At 43.3% G+C, this 22,524-nt stretch overlaps 1 protein-coding gene across 1 annotated transcript in view; it reads right to left on the reverse strand.

The window, feature by feature from the left end:
* Positions 1-21,385: 21,385 nt before the first annotated feature.
* The window catches only part of LOC126457032 (glutathione S-transferase D5-like), a 37,365-nt gene continuing 36,226 nt past the window's right edge, over positions 21,386-22,524 (reverse strand). The window contains exon 6 of the mRNA XM_050093016.1: positions 21,386-21,613. Coding sequence (XP_049948973.1) covers positions 21,473-21,613 — 141 coding nt within the window. The 3' untranslated portion in view covers positions 21,386-21,472. The remainder of the gene's footprint in view (positions 21,614-22,524) is intronic.

Below are 22,524 nucleotides of genomic sequence, written 5' to 3' on the forward strand. Positions count from 1 at the left end.
TACACGCTTACTTGTCGCTCTGTATGTCAGTTTCATTATTATGTGCCCAACATTTCGTTAACAGTCATGTTAATTTTGATATTTACGTGGAAGTAAGAAACTGCGCGAAATTCGAAAATGTTTGCAATGAAAAATAGGTGGCACTATGAGTTTGGGTTTGATATATTTTATGTTATGTAATATGTTGATGTGTATGAAATATACATACTGAATTTTTCTTTAAACTTGGATGGAGGTCTCTATCTGTCCCCAATATCGAGAAAATTGATCTGACGTAGCACACTCATTTGGGATCGCGCCGCGCCAGCGATAAAGCCAGAGTAAAATATTTACAACATTCCTCGCATTTCATAAGCGGTTTGAGATATCGAAATGAGTTTTTGGCAAATGATAGCACGCAAAGTGGAGATTATTCTACCATATGGTTACTATGCATAACTTCATTATCTACCGTGTTATTTTACTACATGCTTATCACGCATAACTTTTTTATGGGTCGTGTTATCCCACTAACAACAATGAATGAATGTAATTTCAATGAAAGAACGTATTTTTTTTGGGGGGGGGGGGCTCTTCGATATCTGGTGAAACGAGAAATGCTATGGATTGTGGAATAACACAACTGAAGGCATTTCACATTTGTTTTGTACTGAGGGTGTGCTTTTTCATAAGATATTGACCTTATTTTCCCGCAGTTCCTCGCTTAATAGAATTAATCAACAACTGTTTCAAAATTCTCTCGCAGTTCCATTTGGGTAACATTTTAGTTAGGTGAGACTGCGTAAAATCTCTTTTTTTCTGCAACAGAGGGAAAATTTAGCATGGCAACAAGAGAAATGTGTAGGTTTTACTCAAAATTTGTCACTCATAAACTCTCCTCTGAAAGTTACAAATGGTGAAGAATACTAAAGTCTGCCCAAACAGGCCGTAAAGGCCCAACGGTACCGACGGCCACCGTGTTATCCTCAGCCCACAGGAGTCACTGGATGCGGATATGGAGGGGCATGTGGTCAGCACACCGCTCTCCCGGCAGTTTGTCAGTTTAAGAGACCGGGACCGCTACTTCTCAATCAAGTAGCTCCTCAGTTTACCTCACAAGGGCTGAGTGCGCGCCGCTTGCCAACAGCGCTCGGCAGACCGGGTGGTCCCCCATCCAAGTGTTGGTCCAGCCCGACAGTTCTTAACTTTGGTAATCTGATGGGAACTGGTGTTACCAGTGCGGCAAGCCGTTGGCATAAATGGTTAACAAGCCAGGCGAAAACAAATCGCTGCATTTTTGGCAGAGTTCTCTTTAAATATTAACCAAAGCAGAGGTGACAGGCATTTTTGAATGATCACCAAGCAAGTATAGGCATGGAGGGGGCCTGCTTAATATTTACAAAAGAATGTGAGTGTAGGCTTCAGTTTAGAATGGCACTTCCCCTCCAGCGTTCGGCATTTACCCAACAGCGCCTTCCCAAAACCCCCACCACTACCACTCTCCCTACATGTGTCCTGTCATCTGCACATCCAGTGGCCCCAGTATTCTGCGCAGACTCCATAATCGATTACCTACCACCAAGGATGCCGTACGCGCACGACACAGTTTATTTTTGTTACGTTTCAGGTGACGGGTAACTTAGCAGCTAGAAACGAGATAGGATAAAGTGTAAATATCGACTGATGTATTTTTTATTTAGTTTTCCACCACAGTTGCATGTGACTTTAAAATGTGTAAACGTGACAGAGAATTAAATAAATAATAAATAAACTGTGCTATTGGTTCTTTATGTCAACGCAATGTAGGAATTGCTCAAATAGTTTATATTTTCTGTTGCAGAAATGGTATCAACGTAAACCAGAAATAATGCAACAATGGACCCATATGGAAACCATTTTGCATCGCCATGAATGGAATAGCTTGCCATAATTTTATTTCCCTATGTATGAGATCTATCGAGATATGTTACTATCTAGCGCAAAAGCGATTGCTTTAGGCGGTGTGGAAAAACTGATCATCATTGAGGTGATAACAATGTCGAGTGTTAGGCAGCTTACGAGTAAAAACCTAGTGACCTACACCTGTCCAATTCACCACATCTGGCCCCATGTGATATTTTCCTCTTCCGTAAGGCACCTAAAAGGTGAAGCTTAATATCTGTGGGTACTTCGTGACAAGATCTATGGATCAAGGGCCTTAAATCCGATGGGTACTGCTCTGAAGATGACGTAATTTTGTAAACGTTCTGTGAAGTACAAATATCTAGTTACTCTGAGCACCTTGCGCCTACATCTGTTCGTATAGATTAATTCACAACGCTCTAACACAGGATGATAAGATCAATTCAGATTAAATAGACCAGATGGATTGTAATGGCACTGTGTCTCCCACAGTGAGCACAGCAGCTGTTGCCTACATTAGGGAAGATTTTCTACAGTTGTCTAGGAACATGGGGTGCTCATTACCCATTTCTGTAGTGTCCATAGAGTTACATATCGAATGTACACACATCAAACTTTATACACATCACAGTGAGATAGATCACGCGAATTTCCTCACTTACTGTACCTGACACATGGGCAACGGCTAGAGCAACCAAAAAATTAAAAGAATTGTCTTCTTACGATTGGTATCCGCCTTTTCTGAACGTTCTCATGCTACTGCGTAACGATATTTTTTTCGGGGGGGGGGGGGGGGGGGGGGGAAGGAGGGGCGTTCCAAGATCCCTATTCCCCACTGTGCTTATAACAAAATGACATCCTGGATAGAGTACATAAAACATAAGTTGTTGTGTTTTGCAGGGAAATAAGGTGTCTTTCTAAGTTCTTAAATTGCAGTCGCCCAGCTTACCAGTAGGCCGATATCTTAGAAGTCTTTTTATCTTGTCCAGTTACACAACATAATAAATAACTGACACATTACGTTGAAATGTTTTTCATAATGAGCTAAAAGTCGCAGTTAACGCCAAAATTAAAAAGGCACAATCAGACAAATCAAAATCCATCTCACAAGATTCAGTACAGGATCGCTACGACGGTAGAAGTGTCAAAATTTGCATGTGTAACGTTTCTTGCCTCAATATATGCTTGTAGCGCATCACAGATTGTACTTAATTTTCGATAGATTTAACTGTCTCAGCATAATTGTGTTGCAGATATCACGCTGTATTTATTATACAGTGTATTAAATAACTTGTGAGACAACACTCTGGAATGGACAGAGAGGACTTAAAAAGAAACAAAGAAGTTCATGTACAATATGGTAATTTTTTTAATTTCTTAGTTACAGACAATTTTATTTGTTACTCAACTCGTTTGTTTTGGAAAGTGTTAGGTTAGAGCCTTCTTATGTTTATTTTAGTTGTCATGGTATTACTACAGAAACAAATGCTTTAATATTCTGCGCACAATCAGTAATGGAAGTTTACTGTTATTCGATTAGTGTTTACTGTGTACTGAACATTCTCCCCCGCCATTATCGACTCTACGCTTCTGGCTAAAATGTATTATAATTAGCGTATGGCGGACACGAAACTGAATACGTCTGAAGCCAGACGTTTGTATGCTGAAACATCTCCAAAGAGACGTTTACGAATAATAAATCGTTTCAAAGAATAGATGAACGTATTATGGAGACAGGCTCTTTTGACAAAAGGTCCTTTCATTCCGGAAGAGGAAATATTATTAGAACACTTGGTTTAGAAGGTCCGGTTCTTCATCATATTGAGGACAATGGCAGCAGTATCAGAGAAATAGCAGAAACTGAGAATGTGAGTCATGTGACACTGTGGAAAGCGTTACGAGGTCAATTCCTTTATGCATATCGTTGTAAGAGTGTGCAAGGTCTTTTAGAAAGATTTTAAATTCAGCAATTACACTTTGTACTTGATTGCTGGCGATGTACCGTCCGGACCAACGCTTTCTATTTACCATATTGTTCTCTGATGAAGCAAAGTTTATCAAGAATTAAGTCCAAGATTTTGACAACGCTCTTGTATAGGCGGATGACATTCGTTTTGCTGTTTTGGAAACAAGACATCAACAACAGTTTAGCATTAATGTATGGCCTGGTATAATACACTCCTGGAAATGGAAAAAAGAACACATTGACACCGGTGTGTCAAACCCACCATACTTGCTCCGGACACTACGAGAGGGCTGTACAAGCAATGATCACACGCACGGCACAGCGGACACACCAGGAACCGCGGTGTTGGCCGTCGAATGGCGCTAGCTGCGCAGCATTTGTGCACCGCCGCCGTCAGTGTCAGCCAGTTTGCCGTGGCATACGGAGCTCCATCGCAGTCTTTAACACTGGTAGCATGCCGCGACAGCGTGGACGTGAACCGTATGTGCAGTTGACGGACTTTGAGCGAGGGCGTATAATGGGCATGCAGGAGGCCGGGTGGACGTACCGCCGAATTGCTCAACACGTGGGGCGTGAGGTCTCCACAGTACATCGATGTTGTCGCCAGTGGTCGGCGGAAGGTGCACGTGCCCGTCGACCTGGGACCGGACCGCAGCGACGCACGGATGCACGCCAAGACCGTAGGATCCTACGCAGTGCCGTAGGGGACCGCACCGCCACTTCCCAGCAAATTAGGGACACTGTTGCTCCTGGGGTATCGGCGAGGACCATTCGCAACCGTCTCCATGAAGCTGGGCTACGGTCCCGCACACCGTTAGGCCGTCTTCCGCTCACGCCCCAACATCGTGCAGCCCGCCTCCAGTGGTGTCGCGACAGGCGTGAATGGAGGAACGAATGGAGACGTGTCGTCTTCAGCGATGAGAGTCGCTTCTGACTTGGTGCCAATGATGGTCGTATGCATGTTTGGCGCCGTGCAGGTGAGCGCCACAATCAGGACTGCATATGACCGAGGCACACAGGGCCTACACCCGGCATCATGGTGTGGGGAGCGATCTCCTACACTGGCCGTACACCACTGGTGATCGTCGAGGGGACACTGAATAGTGCACGGTACATCCAAACCGTCATCGAACCCATCGTTCTACCATTCCTAGACCGGCAAGGGAACTTGCTGTTCCAACAGGACAATGCACGTCCGCATGTATCCCGTGCCACCCAACGTGACCTAGAAGGTGTAAGTCAACTACCCTGTCCAGCAAGATCTCCGGATCTGTCCCCCATTGAGCATGTTTGGGACTGGATGAAGCGTCGTCTCACGCAGTCTGCACGTCCAGCACGAACGCTGGTCGAACTGAGGCGCCAGGTGGAAATGGCATGGCAAGCCGTTCCACAGGACTACATCCAGCATCTCTACGATCGTCTCCATGGGAGAATAGCAGCCTGCATTACTGCGAAAGGTGGATATACACTGTACTAGTGCCGACATTGTGCATGCTCTGTTGCCTGTGTCTATGTGCCTGTGGTTCTGTCAGTGTGATCATATGATGTATCTGACCCCAGGAGTGTGTCCATTAAGTTTCCCCTTCCTGGGACAGTGAATTCACGGTGTTCTTATTTCAATTTCCAGGAGTGTATAAGACAGATTAACTGGACCTTTCATTTTCAATGGAACATTAACTGGAGCATCATACAGAGAATTTTTAACGGAACATTTAATTGTATTGATGGAAAACGTGCCACTACACTTACGTCGGAAGGTGTGACTCTTGCACGGTGAGGCACTACTTCATTTTGTTCTCCAAACAAGAACAATTAGATCGCGGGGCAGCAGTATCTCCGCCTGCTCCATCTCCTAATCTGTCTACTGGTTTTTTTTTCCGGGCACTTAAAGTAGACCGAGTTTTCAAGATCTGCTTAGAATGTTGATATTCTTCACCGTTACGTTCTAGAAGGGTTTCAGCACATACAGCAGACACGTGGAATATGGAAGCGAGCTCCACAGTCCATAATGCAGTGTTTAGAAGCTTCTTTTTGAGCTAGTGGTAGATATTTGGAGCATTTCATTTAGGCATTAGAAGACTAGACCCAAGCTAGAAGTCTGAAAACAGGACAACAACAAAAAAAAGCTTCTGTAACCAAGAAAATAAAAAAGTTTTCTGTATATATAGTTGAACTTTTTTCTTCTTTTTAAGTCCTCTATCGATTTTCCAAAAGTTTCCTACATATCAGTTAACACACGGATACAGGGCTACCCAGGAGAATGGGACAATATTCAGGGACCTGACACAACCTATCCTTCGAAGCAAAAAAGTCTTGTAGACATGGAGTCTAAAAATCATACCTTACCTTAAGAGCTATAAGCACTGATTCATCTTCGCCACTGTGAAACACATCTCTTTCACTGAGCAAGTGCTTATAGCTCTTGAGGTATGCTCGTTAGAGGCCATGTTTCCTGGATATTTCTTCCGTATTTTGGTCCCCAGTATCGCTTCCCAAAATATTGATAGTAAAATACTTACCGCAGAAAAGATCTGTATCACATTATCGACGTTGAAGAAGACCTGATAGCTCTTAACGAATGCATTTTAGAGCCCATATTTACTAGACTTATTTGCTTTGAATAGTCATTCCTGTCATATCCATGAAGACTGATCATTCCTCCTGGGATAGCCGGCCGCAAGTGGCCGAGTGGTTCTAGGCGCTTCAGTTTGGAACCGCGCGACCGCTACGGTCGCAGGTTCGAATCCTGCCTCGGGCATGGATGTGTGTGGTGTCCTTAGGTTAGTTAGGTTTAAGTAGTTCTAAGTTCTAGGGGACTGATAACCTGAGATGTTAAGTCCCATAGTGCTCAGAGCCATTTGAACCATTTGAACCTCCTGGGATACTCTGTATTTATGGCAGGGATAGACGGTAGCAGAAAAAAAACTAAACGTACTCGTAAGCTACAATATACGTAAACATAATATTGATAGTGGTAGTAACGAAGAATCCACAAATTTCAGATATAAAGAATTTCAACCATTTTTCCTTTTAATCACGTAATGTAGAGAATTTATTGGATTCTTTAACGGGCATATTTCGGTCTCTTCAATGATTACGCAACAACAACGCCACCAATTTAATATTTCCTATGAACCTATTGTAAAATTTTATATAGCCACATTTTTTGTTCCGTTTAATTATTCCACGAATTTAAGTCTGTGGACACGAAAAGAAAATTCTGTTTGAGTCGCAATACAATTTTCAATGTTACTGAATGTAACCTCCGTGTGGTTTTGAAGTTTTAGTCTAGTAGGAAACATATTATTTGTATCTATATAAAAAAAAATATTATGAGTGCGGAAGTGGCAGTCGATTAGCGGATAGTTCGTGGTGGGATTCGAGTGTGTTTGAATTAAGAGTTGAAACGTGGAAGATCAAACAGTTTATGGGAAGAAAACGGTTTTATCAGCGGTGGAAGGTGGATAAGATTGGAAGATCTCGATGATAGTGTACTGAAATACAGAACACTGTAATTTACAAGCAGAGACGAGTGGAACTTAGGACCTTCTGAAAACCCTTGCTTCACTATTGTTGCAATAATTTATCAATATTTCGGAAAGAAGTTTATTTTCTTCGAAGATCGAAGCAGAAGAGGCAGGCGCAAGCGAGAAGATATATTTCAAGATCAGTGTAGAAGACGCTGGGAAGAAGACGAAAGCAAAGATACATCGAACAGCCTAGAACCAGTAGCAGTGGCGTTAATAAAAGCAAATACACCGTGACTCTGAAAGCAGCTAAGCGAGAATAACACCTCCAGTATCAAAAGACAGTTAATGCCTTATCTACTGAAGCAACAATCATGTCAACCTTTACCTCTGTACGCACTCATTACCCTATTACGTCCTTCTTTGCATCCAGATCTTCCTCTTTGCAGTCTACTTAAATTTTATTTGCTCAGAACTTGATATACAAGAAAATATCGCTCTTGTATCCCAATAAATATTTTTGTACCTGCACTTGCACTAGTATTATTACCGTTATCATCATTATTATCGTTACTATTATTATTATTATCATCTTACGGGCAGCAGTAGTTGTCGTAGTACTAGGAACTAGTAGTAGTACTGCTGGTATTAATTTTTTTATTTCTCAGTCAGTACTATTTGTTCCCTTTGTCTCTTCATACATTAAAAATTGTTTTCAATTCTGTGACCGCTATTTTTATTACTGCTTTTCATATTAAAATTCTTATTATTTCTATAGCGGTTACAGCATGAAAAATACTTTATGTGTGAAACCCTGGACCGATGTAAGAGAGAAACTGAAGCCCCTTAACTGATCAGGTTAAAATATCCCGCCCCATATCCCACTCGGAGACGAAAGTTTTTGCAGAGTGTGTCCGATACCAGAGTACGTTTCGGAGCAGCAGCTGTAAATTGATTTAAAATTTTGGTAATTAATTTTCTGATCAACCAGCTTGCCGCCGCTATTCTGCTGTGGTCCAGTAGCCATCGCAACAGCAGCAAAGAACATCCTTCACCGCAGGTGAGCCATATCTGCGATTCGGCAATTATCATTCAGCCGCAACCGTCGTTGTTATGTAGTGTGAAAAACAGAATTTAGACAAACTGTCAGATTAAAGTGAACAAAGACAGGGTAGCACTGTCAGTTTTTTCTTAATAGAATATCATACAATGTAGGTTTTCACTGCCGATATTGTCTACACTTCAAATGACCAATCGACTGGTGAAAGCTTCATTCCCCTCCGACGATAATAAGCTGCTTTGTAAAACAGAAACGTGCCCACCTAGACTTTATGGTTTACCCAAAGTACATATCCCTGAGGTTTCGCTGAGGCTAATTGTCAGCGCTATAGGCGGTCCCACCCACGAGTTAGCTAGACACCTTACCTCATTGCTACAACCTCATGTCAATAGGAGTGACAGTCGTATTAAAAATTCAGCTCATTTCATTGACACGTTAAAGGAAATGAGCATGGCTCCGGATGATATCTTCGTCAGTTTTGATACTGTGTCGTTATTTACCATGATTCTGGTAGACGAAGCTGTCTCATGCATAGCGGATATTTTTTCTACCGATATTGTGGCATTATTCCAACACTGCCTCACCACAAGCTATGTTCAATACAATAATGACTTTTATGAACAGATTGACGGGGTGACTATGGGCAGTCCTCTTACAAGGGAACCTCCCCATCGCACCCCCCTCAGATTTCGTTATAAGTTGGCACAGGGGATAGGCCTTGAAAAACTGAACACAGATCCATCGAGAAAACAGGAAGAAGTTGTGTGGAACTATAAAAAAAATAAGCAAAATATACAAACTGAACAGTCCATGCGCAAGATAGGCAACGTCATGGTTATTGTGAGCTCAGCAGCGCCGTGGTTAGCGTGAGCAGCTGCGGAGCGAGAGGTCCTTCGTTCAAGTCTTCCCTCGAGTGAAAAGTTTAATCTTTTATTTTCAGTTTATGTGACAAACTCTTATTTTTTCATCACTTTTTTGGGAGTGATTATCACATCCACAAGAAAACCTAAATCGGGGAAGGTAGAAGAATCTTTTCAGCCATTCGCTAAGTGTACAAGTTAGGTGGGTCGACAACATACTCCTGTCATGTGACGCACATGCCGTCACCAGTGTCGTATAGAATATATCAGACGTGTTTTCCTGTGGAGGAATCGATTGACCTATGACCTTGCGATCAAATGTTTTCGGTTCCCATTGGAGAGGCACGTCCTTTCGTCTACTAATCGCACGGTTTTGCGGTGCGGTCGTAAAACACAGGCACTAAGCTTATTATAGTGATCAGAGACGTCAATGAACGATCGGACAGATCATAACTTTGCGAAAATAAAGAAAGTATACTTTTCACTCGAGGGAAGACTTGAACTAAGGACCTCTGGTTCCGCACCTGCTCACGCTAACCACGGGACCACGGCGCTCCTGAGCTCACAGTACCCTCTATGTAGCATATCTTGCGCATGGACTACTGGGTTTGTATATTTTGCTTATTTTTTCATAGTTCCACACAACTTCTTCCTGTTTTCTCGATTGATCTGTGTTCAGTTTTTCAAGGCCTATCCACTGTGCCAAGTTATAACTAAATCTGAGGGGGGTGCGATGGGGAGGTTCCCTTGTTAGTCCTGCTGTGGCTAACTTGTTTATGGAGACGTTTGAACAACGGGCGTCGCAGATTGCTAGTAAGAGACCAGCCAGATGGTATCGCTATGTCGATGACACTTTCGTAGTATGGACACACGGAGCAGAGGAGTTGGATACATCTAAACAGCATTAATCCGAAATCCAATTTACTATGGAGACAGAGAGTAATGGGCAATGGAATTTTCGGGATGTGTCTGTGATTAAACGACGGGACGGAACGTTGGGCCATAAGGTGTATAGGAAAACCACATATACTGATCGCTATTTGCATAAAGATTCACCACCACCTCAGACAAAAAAAAGAGGTGTAACAAAAACCTTGGTAGCCAGGGCGTACAGAATTTGTGAACCTGTTTATTTAAAAGATGAGAATGAACATCTACGGTCGACTTTCGTGAAGAATGGCTATTCCAGTAAAAAGACAGACCGTACACTTCGCTCTAGGCACAGAATCAGGAGCAACGACGAACAACAGCCGCCCAACCGCAAGGTCTTTCTTCCCTTCATTAGTAAGGCAATTGGGAAAGTGTTAAATAAGTATGGGGTGGAAACCAATTTCAGACCCACCAGGAAAATAAAAGAATATTTAAGATCGGCAAAAGACATCCTTTGGCTATACCAGGGGTATATAAACTTCCTTGTACTTGTAGACAGGTTTATATCGGTACCATTAATACAAGTGTGAAATCCTGTCAGGTTGAACATAAGAGGAATTACCGCCTGGGTCACACGGATAAATCGGCCGTAGCAGAACGTGTTTACCAGGAAGGTAATCGTGAAATAAAATTCTGCGAGACGAGCGTTATATCTAAAACCTCGCATTATTATGCGCGCATGTATACAGAGGCGGTCAAGATTGGTAAACACCGTAATAATTTTAACAGGAAAGACGGTGTTAAATTGGATAATATTTGGATGTCAGCATTGCACCGGAAGTGTGACGATCGCTTACTTTCAGTCGGCCGTGCGGTTCTAGGCGCTACAGTCTGGAGCCGAGCAACCGCTACGGTCGCAGGTTCGAATCCTGCCCCGGGCATGGATGTGTGTGATGTCCTTAGGTTAGTTAGGTTTAATTAGTTCCAAGTTCTAGGCGACTGATGACCTTAGAAGTTAAGTCGCATAGTGCTCAGAGCCCTTTGAACCATTTGAACTTTCAGTCGAGAATGTTGGCATTACTAGAGACAGTCTCTTAGCCGACGCTACGTGATAGGCAGTGGCGCCCTCTGCACTGCCTATATAATCAGCGCTTCCTCGAGTTCTCTTTGTAGTTCGCCACTTTACCTCTGAGGATGTCTCCCGCAGTCGGAGACGAAACGTCACGGGAGAGTTTTATACATCGACCACGGTCTGTCAGCCCGGAAGTTTTAAGTGTAGACTTAATAAAATAATTAACAGTATTCTACAGCACGTAAAACACATTAGCGTCGATGGAATTCTCTCTCTCGCAGTTTGAATTCTCAGTAATGCACTATAATAATGTGTAAGTAAACTGCACGGGCTGTATGCGATCTCACAATTGTTGTAAGCTGCATAGACTCAACAAAACGGTTATTGTCAGCGCTAGTTACTAAACGGAGATAAAATGCGTGATTTAATATGAAGGAATTAAACAACAGACTTGATTTCAGATGTCATGCAGATGCACCGTAGCCGTTCTCCACAGGCCTTAGTGTGAAAGGTATCAGAAGATTACAGAAACCTTGTCCGCCTCGGTAGCTGATTGGTCAGCGTGACAGACTGTCAATCCTAAGGGCCCAGGTTCGATTCCCGGCTGGGTCGGAAATTTTCTCCGCTCAGGGACTGGGTGTTGTGTTGTCCTAATCATCATCATTTCATCCCCATCGACATGCAGGTCGCCGTAGTGGCGTCAAATCGAAAGACCTGCACCAGGTGAACGGTCTACCCGACGGGAGGCCGTAGCCACACGACATTTCCATTTTTACAGAAACCTTGATTTCAGAGCTCATGCAGATCTGCTGTAGCCATTCACCACACCAAGCGCCTCTCTGGTACCACAATAACATGACTCTTCTTTGACTCTACACATCCATACGTGATCGATGCTTACGATAGTCAACATTCTGCTATTACGTACAGTATGAATATCGCGCAACACCGAACAGCTAATACAAGTCTATAGACCGTTTCCGTTCACTTGTCCTTTGCACAACGATTGCGTCAAACGTAACTGAGATACATGTTCCATTTCCAATAAGCAAGCAGTTAAAGTCTCAGTAATCAACATTACAATAGACCTTCTGGTATACGTATCTGTTCATCTACGTATGTATATATTCGCTTTACAGGAGTGACTGCAAGTGTGTGTGTGTGTTGCCTTGCTCATCTCAGTCTAGTAAAACAGGAAAGCTATCCACATGACGAATTCAGGGATGGTTTTAGTCAGATTTGAAGAAGTGTTAACCCGAGCCTGTCAAAGGAGCTTGGTACTTCATGCTAAATTTGGTCAGAAAGGTGTTGTTGTGACCACTCTGTGCACTAAGGTGTTAAGTATTTGTGACAGCGTAGTGAACGCTTTCTATCAGAGCATTACAAACAAGGTGGGGCGAGAGCACTGGATTCCCTCATTCTTACCACTTATAGCAAGAGGCACTGTGCTTTACGTCAGTGAATTGATACTTAATTAAAAGTTGTACAACTCTCTTAGCTTGTAAAGTAGCCATATTAGTAGTGATAGGTTGGGTTGGTCGGAAGAATCCCAGAGAAGTAAATTAGGACTGATTTAAGTTCTTGTGTGTGAAGTGTAACTTTTGTAGAGAAAGAGCTAGTACTGGTGATTACAGCTTGCACAGCTGTGGAGAAGAAAACATATCGAGTAGCTAAGGGCTGCATTAATTAATATCCAGATGCAGAATCTGGCCGTGGTAAGCATCCAGTTATTCGGTGAAGTGGCTATCGTGCCTCAACGACGCAAATAGTCACACCATAGGTGCAGTCACGTTGGAGGGCTGTCGTGTGGAGAGACCAGGTTAACATCAGCCTCCTGAACACAGGCAGCAGCCTTTTGAATAGATGCAGAGTCTGGTTAACAGACTTACCTGGCATTGTAACATTAACCAGCACGGTCTTGCTCTGTCGGTACTGCAAACAGATGAAAGCAAAGGAAAACTACAGCCTTATACTTCCCCAAAATATGCAGCTCTACTGTATGGCTTAATGATGATGGCATCCTGCTGAGTAAAATTTCCCGGGATAAAATAGGCCCCCTTTCGGATCTCCATCTGGGACTTCTACGGAGGATATTGTCACCACGAAAATCGTAACTGATGTCCTACAAGTCGCAGTATGGAATGTTAGACCTCTTAATAGGAAGGGGTAGGTTAGAGAATCGAAAAGAGAAATGGTTAGTAAGAAGTTATAGTGGGAAACAGCGAAAAGCGGCGGAAGCAGAATAGTACTCCTGGTCAGCACAAAATCAAATAGGGGTATTGGGGAATACATCCATAAATTAATATGAAAACAGGAATCTGCAATGAACATCATAGTGACCAATTTATCGCAGCCAAGATAGATAATCGAGACACAAGTACCGGGTGTCCCACATAAAACCTGAACACCTCACGTACCGATTAATCATCTTTAGTCGAGCTTCCCGTGAAGTGGCAACACTGCTTCAAAAGTTGGTTGCACTCCCATTTGATCCGGAAGCTGTGTGCAGGCAGCTTTGTGTTGGTGTGTCACTTTTGAAAAGCTCGCATTGTTTAGTTGTTATGAAAATGGGCACTTTGCATTAGAACAGCGAACGACATTGTGAAGCGTTACTTAAAGGGCTCCATTAAGGAACGTAAACAACTGTTTTAAGCGAAGTATCCTGGTATTAAACTCCCCACGATCAGCAGTGTTCAAGATACAAAAAATGGAGGGCTATAGGAACCGTTCAGAATCTGCAGAGGAATAGGCGACCGAGAGTGAGGACACCTGAAACTATAGACAGAATCCAAATGGGCGTTACTAGAAGTCCCCGCAGTTTGGTAAGGAGATTATCGCAGCAGGTTGGTGTTTGTCTATATGGTGTACTAAATGTTATGAAATGAAAAACTTGTCGTGTGAATGTGGTGCAACTGTTGGAATTTGAGGATCAGGATAATAGAGTTTTATTGTAAATGGCTGTTAACATCAATTGCTAATGGTTACTTGGACGCCTTCCTTTACCTCATATCAGGTGAGGTCTGGTTTCATTTTTCAGGTAATGGATAGCCCCAGAATTGCAGATGCCGGCCACAGGACAATCAACATATTCTGCATGAAGAACCTCTCCATTCAGAGAAGATAAGTGTTTGGTTTGCTTTTCCGGCATGAGCATTATTGGCCCCATATTTTTCAATTACAACATAAATAGTGCCGGCTATCTAGAAGTCTTTCTATGCACAATTGACAGTTGCAGAGAAGCTGTACGCAGTATTATAAGGGGCGTTCAAAAAGAAACAAGTCGGAGGCATAATTACGGAAACCAGAACCTGTATGTTAAAAGTATTGACCCTGCCTGTTGAGACACTTTCCCCACTGTGACACAAGGCGGTGAATGGCTGTCTCATAAAATTCCCAGGGCTGTGACGTTAACCAGTTCCGCACGTACAGCTAGACGTCGTCGTCTACACGTGTGCTGGAAAGGTTCTGCTGAGGTTCTTCTTTGACCAAGATGGCCCCTTGTTATTCACTTCCTGCAGCATGGGACAACAGTGAATGACCAGCGTTACCAGCAAACCTCGACCACACTTTGTCAAGCGATCAAATCAAAAGACCAGGCAGTCTCATCCGTGGGATCATTCTGCTCCACGACAATGCAAAGTTTCATACGGTCAGCACAGTCGCGGCACTCCTAAAGAAATTCAAATGGGAGGTTCTCGGTCACCCTCCGTACAGTCCGTACCTCTCTCCCTGTGATTACGACATTTTCGGTCCCCTTTAAAAGGCTCTGAGGGTCAAACGATTCACCTCGGACGACGACGTCCAGCTGTACGTGCAGAACTGGTTCACATCGCAGCTCCAGGAATTTTATGAGGCAGCCATTCACCGCCTTGTGTCACAGGGGGACCAGTGTCTCAATAGCCAGGGTCAATACTTCTAACATACTGGTACTGGTTTCTGTAACTATGCCTCCCGCTCGTTTCTTTTTGAACGCCCCTTATATAACAAGATGGAGCAACGGCTCACACATCTGACCAAAGTATGGCCCACCTCTCCAACGTCTTCCCAGAAGACTGACTTGTCAGCACACGACACTGGCCCCCAACCACCACGCAGTTAACATCGCGTAATTTTTATTTATGGGGCACACTAGAAAGCAAAGTGTATGCTGACAATCCCCGCACAGCAGACGACCTTAAACGAGACATTATTAGAGAAACTAAAAACATCACGCCTGCAGAATTACAGCGTGTTGCTGGTTTAATGTCATCACGCAGAAGTCAGCGATGCCCGTATGCCCATGGCCACCACTTCCAGTATCTGTTATAAACAGGCAACTGCAGGTTTTTAACACTACTATTGTCTATTCTTTTTAGTTGGTTTATTGTCACTAGGATCTCGGGCGTGAGGCGTACCAGTTTTATGTGGGACATCCTATATAACTGTAATGGGGAAATGGAATTCTGTATTAGGAAAATGGAAGAGAAGGAAAAATAGTAGGAGAAAAAGGTTAGTGGCAAGAGATAAGTCACTTTGTACAATTTTGCATAGAGGTCAATTTAATCATTCGTAACTAATGGTTTAAGAATTATGAAAGAAGGTACTAGCTAGGGTATTAACAATACCAGTGATACGAAGACGAACGAGCTACATATGCACCTAATGGTTAAAACAAGAACACATACATTCGTCAAGAAGAAGCTGAAATTTAAAGTTGGTTATCTTCAGAGTATTGAGAATGGGAATAGTTTGGAATGTATATAATCGGTTTGAAAATACTGAGGTCAGACGCGTCGTAAGGAGTCTCATGGTGCTATTTCTTATACTGAAAACTGAGGAATTGGAATGGGTAGTGAGGTGAGTTAGTTATAGAAAGTTCTGAATGACATTGTTCTGAACGCCTACGACTTTTAATATAGGCTCAATAAACTTAGATGACATTAACGTACGTCTTGCATAAGGTTCAATGGCTCTAAGCACTATGGGACTCAACTGCTGAGGTCATTAGTCCCATAAAACTTAGAACTAGTTAAACCTAACTAACCTAAGGATATCACAAACATCCACGCCCGAGGCAGGATTCGAACCTGCGACCGTAGCGGTCTTGCGGTTCCAGGCTGCAGCGCCTTTAACCGCACGGCCACTTCGGCTGGCCTTGCATAAGGACTCAGCTCAATAGACAAAGGTCTGAGCGTAGGAAACACTGTACTGTATTAGATTTTCCTCAACCACCCACACATTTTTGAGTTTATAATGTCACTTATTTAGTTACCAGTTTGTGTGTGACTTATCTATGAACGAGACAGTTCGGGAAATTGGAATAAAAAGATAATAGTTTAAGGACAGACAACGACGTGAGCAACCAAGTCTCTCGGCCGTTGTCAACTTTCGAGGTCTTGGAACCACTACTGTTCACTCAAGGAGCTCTGCAGCTGGTATCACGTCCCAGTCATCCAGTCACGATAAATCCCTGGCAGTATTCCGGACATGAACTCGGGTCTTGCACATGGCAGTCAGACACGCTGACCTCTCAGTTATCGAGGCAATTTTTTCGTTCTACATGTACCATTATTTCCTGAAGTATGCATCAGAAATATATTACAATATCTTCAGTTTTTCTATACTAGCAATGAACCGACAGAGTCACATTTTGCTTTGTAAGATGACTAATTTTGCTTCAGAGACAAAAGCATAATTGATTTTTTATTAAATTACCACGCAAATTATTAAACAAGTAACAACTACTCTCTGCAAAATCAATGTGTCTGAATCAGCACTAAACTGAAATAAAGATTGCAGTCGGTCTCCTTTACAAGTTTCAAGATTCCGTTTTTAATACACTGATGGAAAAAATCGCAACACGAGGAAGGAGTTATGCGACATAAACAAATGTTGGCACTCGTGTGAGTCTGCATCTAAAGATGACGTCTATTCAAATTTCAATCTAAGAGTGGCGCTAGTAGCACCAATATGAGGATGAAAATCAGGTTTCGCTTCTTATACACGCTGTAACTGACGCTAGCGTTAGTTGCCTGTGAGGAATGGACGTGGTGAGATACGTTAGTCAAGAGCTCTTTAAGGCAAGAAGGACACTATTATTAACAACTCACTTTGTTTGAGCGAGATAATGTGATAGGACTTCCTTCTGCGATACTGTAGAAAGACTTCGCAGGAATGTAGCCACTGTGCATGATTAGCGGCACTGGTGTTCACGAGAATGTACAGTCGCAAGGCCTCTAGAGTGTCACGTGTCACTGCCGAAAGGGAAAACCACCATTCTTGGGGTATGGCTCAGGCGCATCGTGCTACATCTGCAGCAGCAATATGAGCACCACAGTGACACAACGAAATGTTACAAATAGGTTACTTCAAGGGCAGATGCGAGCTAGACACCCTGTAGCTTACATTCCACTGATTCCAAACCACCTATATTTGCGGCTTCAGTAGTGTCTAGCGAGAGCTCATTGGAGGGCAGGGTGGAGGTCTGTTGTGTTTTCTGATGAAAGCTGGTTCTGTGATGTCAGTGATGGCCGTGTGTTGGTTAGAAGTAGGCCAGTTGAGGGATTGCAGCCACCCTATCAGCGTGCTAAACATACAGGACCTACATCTGGAATTATGGCCTGGGGTGCGATTTCGTATGCAGCAGGAATACTCTAGTGGTTACGAACGCACTTGGAAAATTAGCACTGTCTTTGCCATTAGGGAATCGGCTGGTATATGTCTTACTTCGGAAAGAAGCTGTAATATTATCGCATCAACAATAAGCTGTATGAAACGTCCCCTTAGAAAAATTATTGAATTACTGTGCTGATAAACCTCTTACATTATTTGATTTTCAAACAGCTGAGCAGAACTGAACGTACTCAGACATTTCGCTCTTTACCTATTCTGATGCCCACAGCTCGTGGTCGTGTGGTAGCGTTCTCGCTTCCCTCGCCCGGGTTCCCGTGTTCGATTCCCGGCGGGGTCAGGGATTTTCTCTGCCTCGTGATGGCTGGGTGTTGTGTGATGTCCTTAGGTTAGATAGGTTTAAGTAGTTCTAAGTTATAGGGGACTGATGACCATAGATGTTAAGTCCCATAGTGCTCAGAGCCACTTTTTACCTATTCTGATCAACACTAAACTGACACACAATATTTTCAGCGCAACGCAATCTGACTTTCAATAATCCCCACAAAAGAATGGCCCTGACTAACATTAACCTATACGTTTCACAAATCACTTACCTCACAAAAATCTTCGTTACTCGAACTACTGCAATACAGCGAGCGCCACTACTGCCAGCTAAATAAAAGATTCAAACTACTGAAGGCATAGTCAGCAAATGAAAGATTTTGATAGAGAACAAACAATGTATTTACCTTAATAGTGTTCAAAAGTCATAACATATATAGCAGTTCATGACATCCAGTCTTACAAATTTACTGTCTCTGATGGACACACGTCCAGATCATCCGCTCTCAAAACTCCGCCATTTCTCTCCCCACATCCACCACTGCTGGCGGCTCACCTCCAACTGCGCAACGCTACGCGCTGTTAACAGCCAACTGCCTAGCACTACAATGGCGAATATTCCAACCTGCCACAGACTGCACACAGCACAGCCAATGATTTTCATACAGAGCGCTACGTGGCGGTGGCGTTACCAATATAAGAACCTAAACAGCCTACTTACACGTATAACACAATGTCACTGTAGCTTCGATCTTCCTGGCTTCTATTTCTAGTCATGAACACTACGTGTTTGCAGCTGAGCCACTTGGGGCTGGCTTGAACCAACTGCTCACAAACAAGCCTTCAACATTATTTGCATATTCACCCAGTCAGACGCATAGTGCTGTTACGCGTACAATACAAGCAGCTATTTTGTACAGATGATCTGTGATTACTAAACACTGTTAAAGACAGGAACTAGTTTTACGAGTGGCACATTCTTTTCTTTTGATTTATACATTTCTGTAGTAGAAATCAATCCCTCACAAATGAAACTTGGATTTTGTTTCGTAACGTCACATAGGGCCGTAATACAGTGTGAGCAGTACTACAATTTATGGTTCTATGAGTCAATAAACGTTCTTTCTTGTGTTCGAATATTTCAACTTATAGCATGTTACCTATCAGTTGCAGGAGAACCTACAGTGCACTGTTTCTGTCCTGGTGCCTGATATCGTGGGCAGAGCGATATTCCTTAGATCAGCGGATCTCAGAGCGTTGTTTCAAGCCTAATTAACTTTTAGTGTATTGGAAGCTAATGCTTTTCTTTCGAGCAGATTACGCAATATTTTACGAGGAAACACAGATAAATCTTCGCTCTTAATGTTTCTGGCTGTATGCAAAGTATTACATCATGGGTACGCTTTGTGTTGTCGGAGAACGCTTTGAGGGGGCAAGGCTATGACATATCACCGAACAGTAGTGAATATGTAACAGAAAGAGTTATGTGCCTTAACTCGATCATAGGAACACATGGAATAACATGCCTTTTACTGTCTACTGTTCGTAGTTTCGAGTATATGTCTTTGTGTTATCCACATGTTCAACATCGTGAAAAACATTCTGGCAAAGGCTAACAGGAATGCAACAGGAAACGGAGACCAGTATCGAATATCAATTAGACACGAACACTTCAGCCCATCGTTGTAGTAAATATGTGGAATTACACTCCTGGAAATTGAAATAAGAACACCGTGAATTCATTGTCCCAGGAAGGGGAAACTTTATTGACACATTCCTGGTGTCAGATACATCACATGATCAAACTGACAGAACCACAGGCACATAGACACAGGCAACAGAGCATGCACAATGACGGCACTAGTACAGTGTATATCCACCTTTCGCAGCAATGCAGGCAGCTATTCTCCCATGGAGACGATCGTAGAGATGCTGGATGTAGTCCTGTGGAACGGCTTGCCATGCCATTTCCACCTGGCTCCTCAGTTGGACCAGCGTTCGTGCTGGACGTGCAGACCGCGTGAGACGACGCTTCATCCAGTCCCAAACATGCTCAATGGGGGACAGATCCGGAGATCTTGCTGGACAGGGTAGTTGACTTACACCTTCTAGAGCACGTTGGGTGGCACGGGATACATGCGGACGTGCATTGTCCTGTTGGAACAGCAAGTTCCCTTGCCGGTCTAGGAATGGTAGAACGATGGGTTCGATGACGGTTTGGATGTACCGTGCACTATTCAGTGTCCCCTCGACGATCACCAGTGGTGTACGGCCAGTGTAGGAGATCGCTCCCCACATCATGATGCCGGGTGTTGGCCCTGTGTGCCTCGGTCGTATGCAGTCCTGATTGTGGCGCTCACCTGCACGGCGCCAAACACGCATACGACCATCATTGGCACCAAGGCAGAAGCGACTCTCATCGCTGAAGACGACACGTCTCCATTCGTCCCTCCATTCACGCCTGTCGCGACACCACTGGAGGCGGGCTGCACGATGTTGGGGCGTGAGCGGAAGACGGCCTAACGGTGTGCGGGACCGTAGCCCAGCTTCATGGAGACGGTTGCGAATGGTCCTCGCCGATACCCCAGGAGCAACAGCGTCCCTAATTTGCTGGGAAGTGGCGGTGCGGTCCCCTACGGCACTGCGTAGGATCCTACGGTCTTGGCGTGCATCCGTGCGTCGCTGCGGTCCGGTCCCAGGTCGGCGGGCACGTGCACCTTCCGCCGACCACTGGCGACAACATCGATGTACTGTGGAGACCTCAGGCCCCACGTGTTGAGCAATTCGGCGGTACGTCCACCCGGCCTCCCGCATGCCCACTATACGCCCTCGCTCAAAGTCCGTCAACTGCACATACGGTTCACGTCCACGCTGTCGCGGCATGCTACCAGTGTTAAGGACTGCGATGGAGCTCCGTATGTCACGGCAAACTGGCTGACACTGACGGCGGCGGTGCACAAATGCTGCACAGCTAGCGCCATTCGACGGCCAACACCGCGGTTCCTGGTGTGTCCGCTGTGCCGTGCGTGTGATCATTGCTTGTACAGCCCTCTCGCAGTGTCCGGAGCAAGTATGGTGGGTCTGACACACCGGTGTCAATGTGTTCTTTTTTCCATTTCCAGGAGTGTATTACAAGGAGGAGTGAGAACCCGGTCCTGTGTGAATCTATCTGTCTTTAATGGTACAAAGAACTCGTCACACTGCGTTTTGGACGCTCCCTTAGTTGACTGAAACAAGGACAGGATGAAGGTAACAATCTGGACGTAACGACGCATGTTAATAGAATAATGACTTTATTTGATTAGAAATCTTACATGTTTATTATTTGCAGACATATAGAGTATTCGTACATATTATGCATATTTACTTCTGCAACATTTTCTTCAAGGCTTCTCGATACTCTCTGGCGACTTCTCCGTATTTTGTGTGAGAACTTTCAACCCGTGAAAGCCATTGCTTAACGTTAGGCTGCTTAGTAGGATCAACTCCACTATTTGGGTTAAACTGAAAAAGAGATACGAACATCGGAAATTAAATAATTTGTTAATATAATCTTATGGGTCATATAAATGAGCTAATTTTTCTTTGTGCGTTTTAACACGTTGTATCTGATGGGGTCAGTCAACCTACGCAGATGATTTAGCTCAACAAATTTCAACACAATACTTGAGAGCCTCTGTAAAATTTACAATGTTCGAAAAGGTAATCTTTTTTAACTGGTAACGGTAAGAAGAGCTACAAATGATGTAATACATTGCCTGATGGAACATAAATTATCTTTTACTAGCATAGCGCACTCTGCTTCGCTCCATTACACTGTATGGTCTGCACAGATTTTTTTTTTTTTTTTTTGCTTTTCTTTAATCGATTTTACATGCTGTGTACTAATTGCAACATCTTCTAAACTTTTCACGCTAATTAAGGCCATAGAAGCAGTATCTTTTCTAATGCACTTCCGACCAAAACGAGATTCTGGTAGCTGGAGTCGAAGGTCTTTTTTAATGCAGCCTTTTGATTGCCTATAGTGATATTTCCATAGAAACTTTCATTCCTGTCACATATTTCCTAAGAAGTCAAACACAAATTTTGGTAAATTTAACTTTAAAAATATTATAAATATACTGGTAACGAAATAATTTCATAAACAGTTTCATCCTCTGTTTCAACCTCTTTAGAGACTGAATTTCCACTAAAACGAAACACGTACTTTTTATTTCCAACCGAGACGCTAAATGCAAATTTTCAGAAATCTTTCATACTGAAATATCTCCCCTTAGGGGTAGTAATTCCAAAAACATTGAAATACATATTTTTTGTTACTAATCGAGAAGTCGAAAACCAGTTTTAATGGATGTAGCTTTAAAAAGAATTAGTAGTTTTTTAGTAATGACTTATTTAAAAAGCACTTTCACCCA

Source organism: Schistocerca serialis, chromosome 2, assembly GCF_023864345.2.
Source record: "Schistocerca serialis cubense isolate TAMUIC-IGC-003099 chromosome 2, iqSchSeri2.2, whole genome shotgun sequence".
Lineage (NCBI taxonomy): Eukaryota > Metazoa > Arthropoda > Insecta > Orthoptera > Acrididae > Schistocerca > Schistocerca serialis.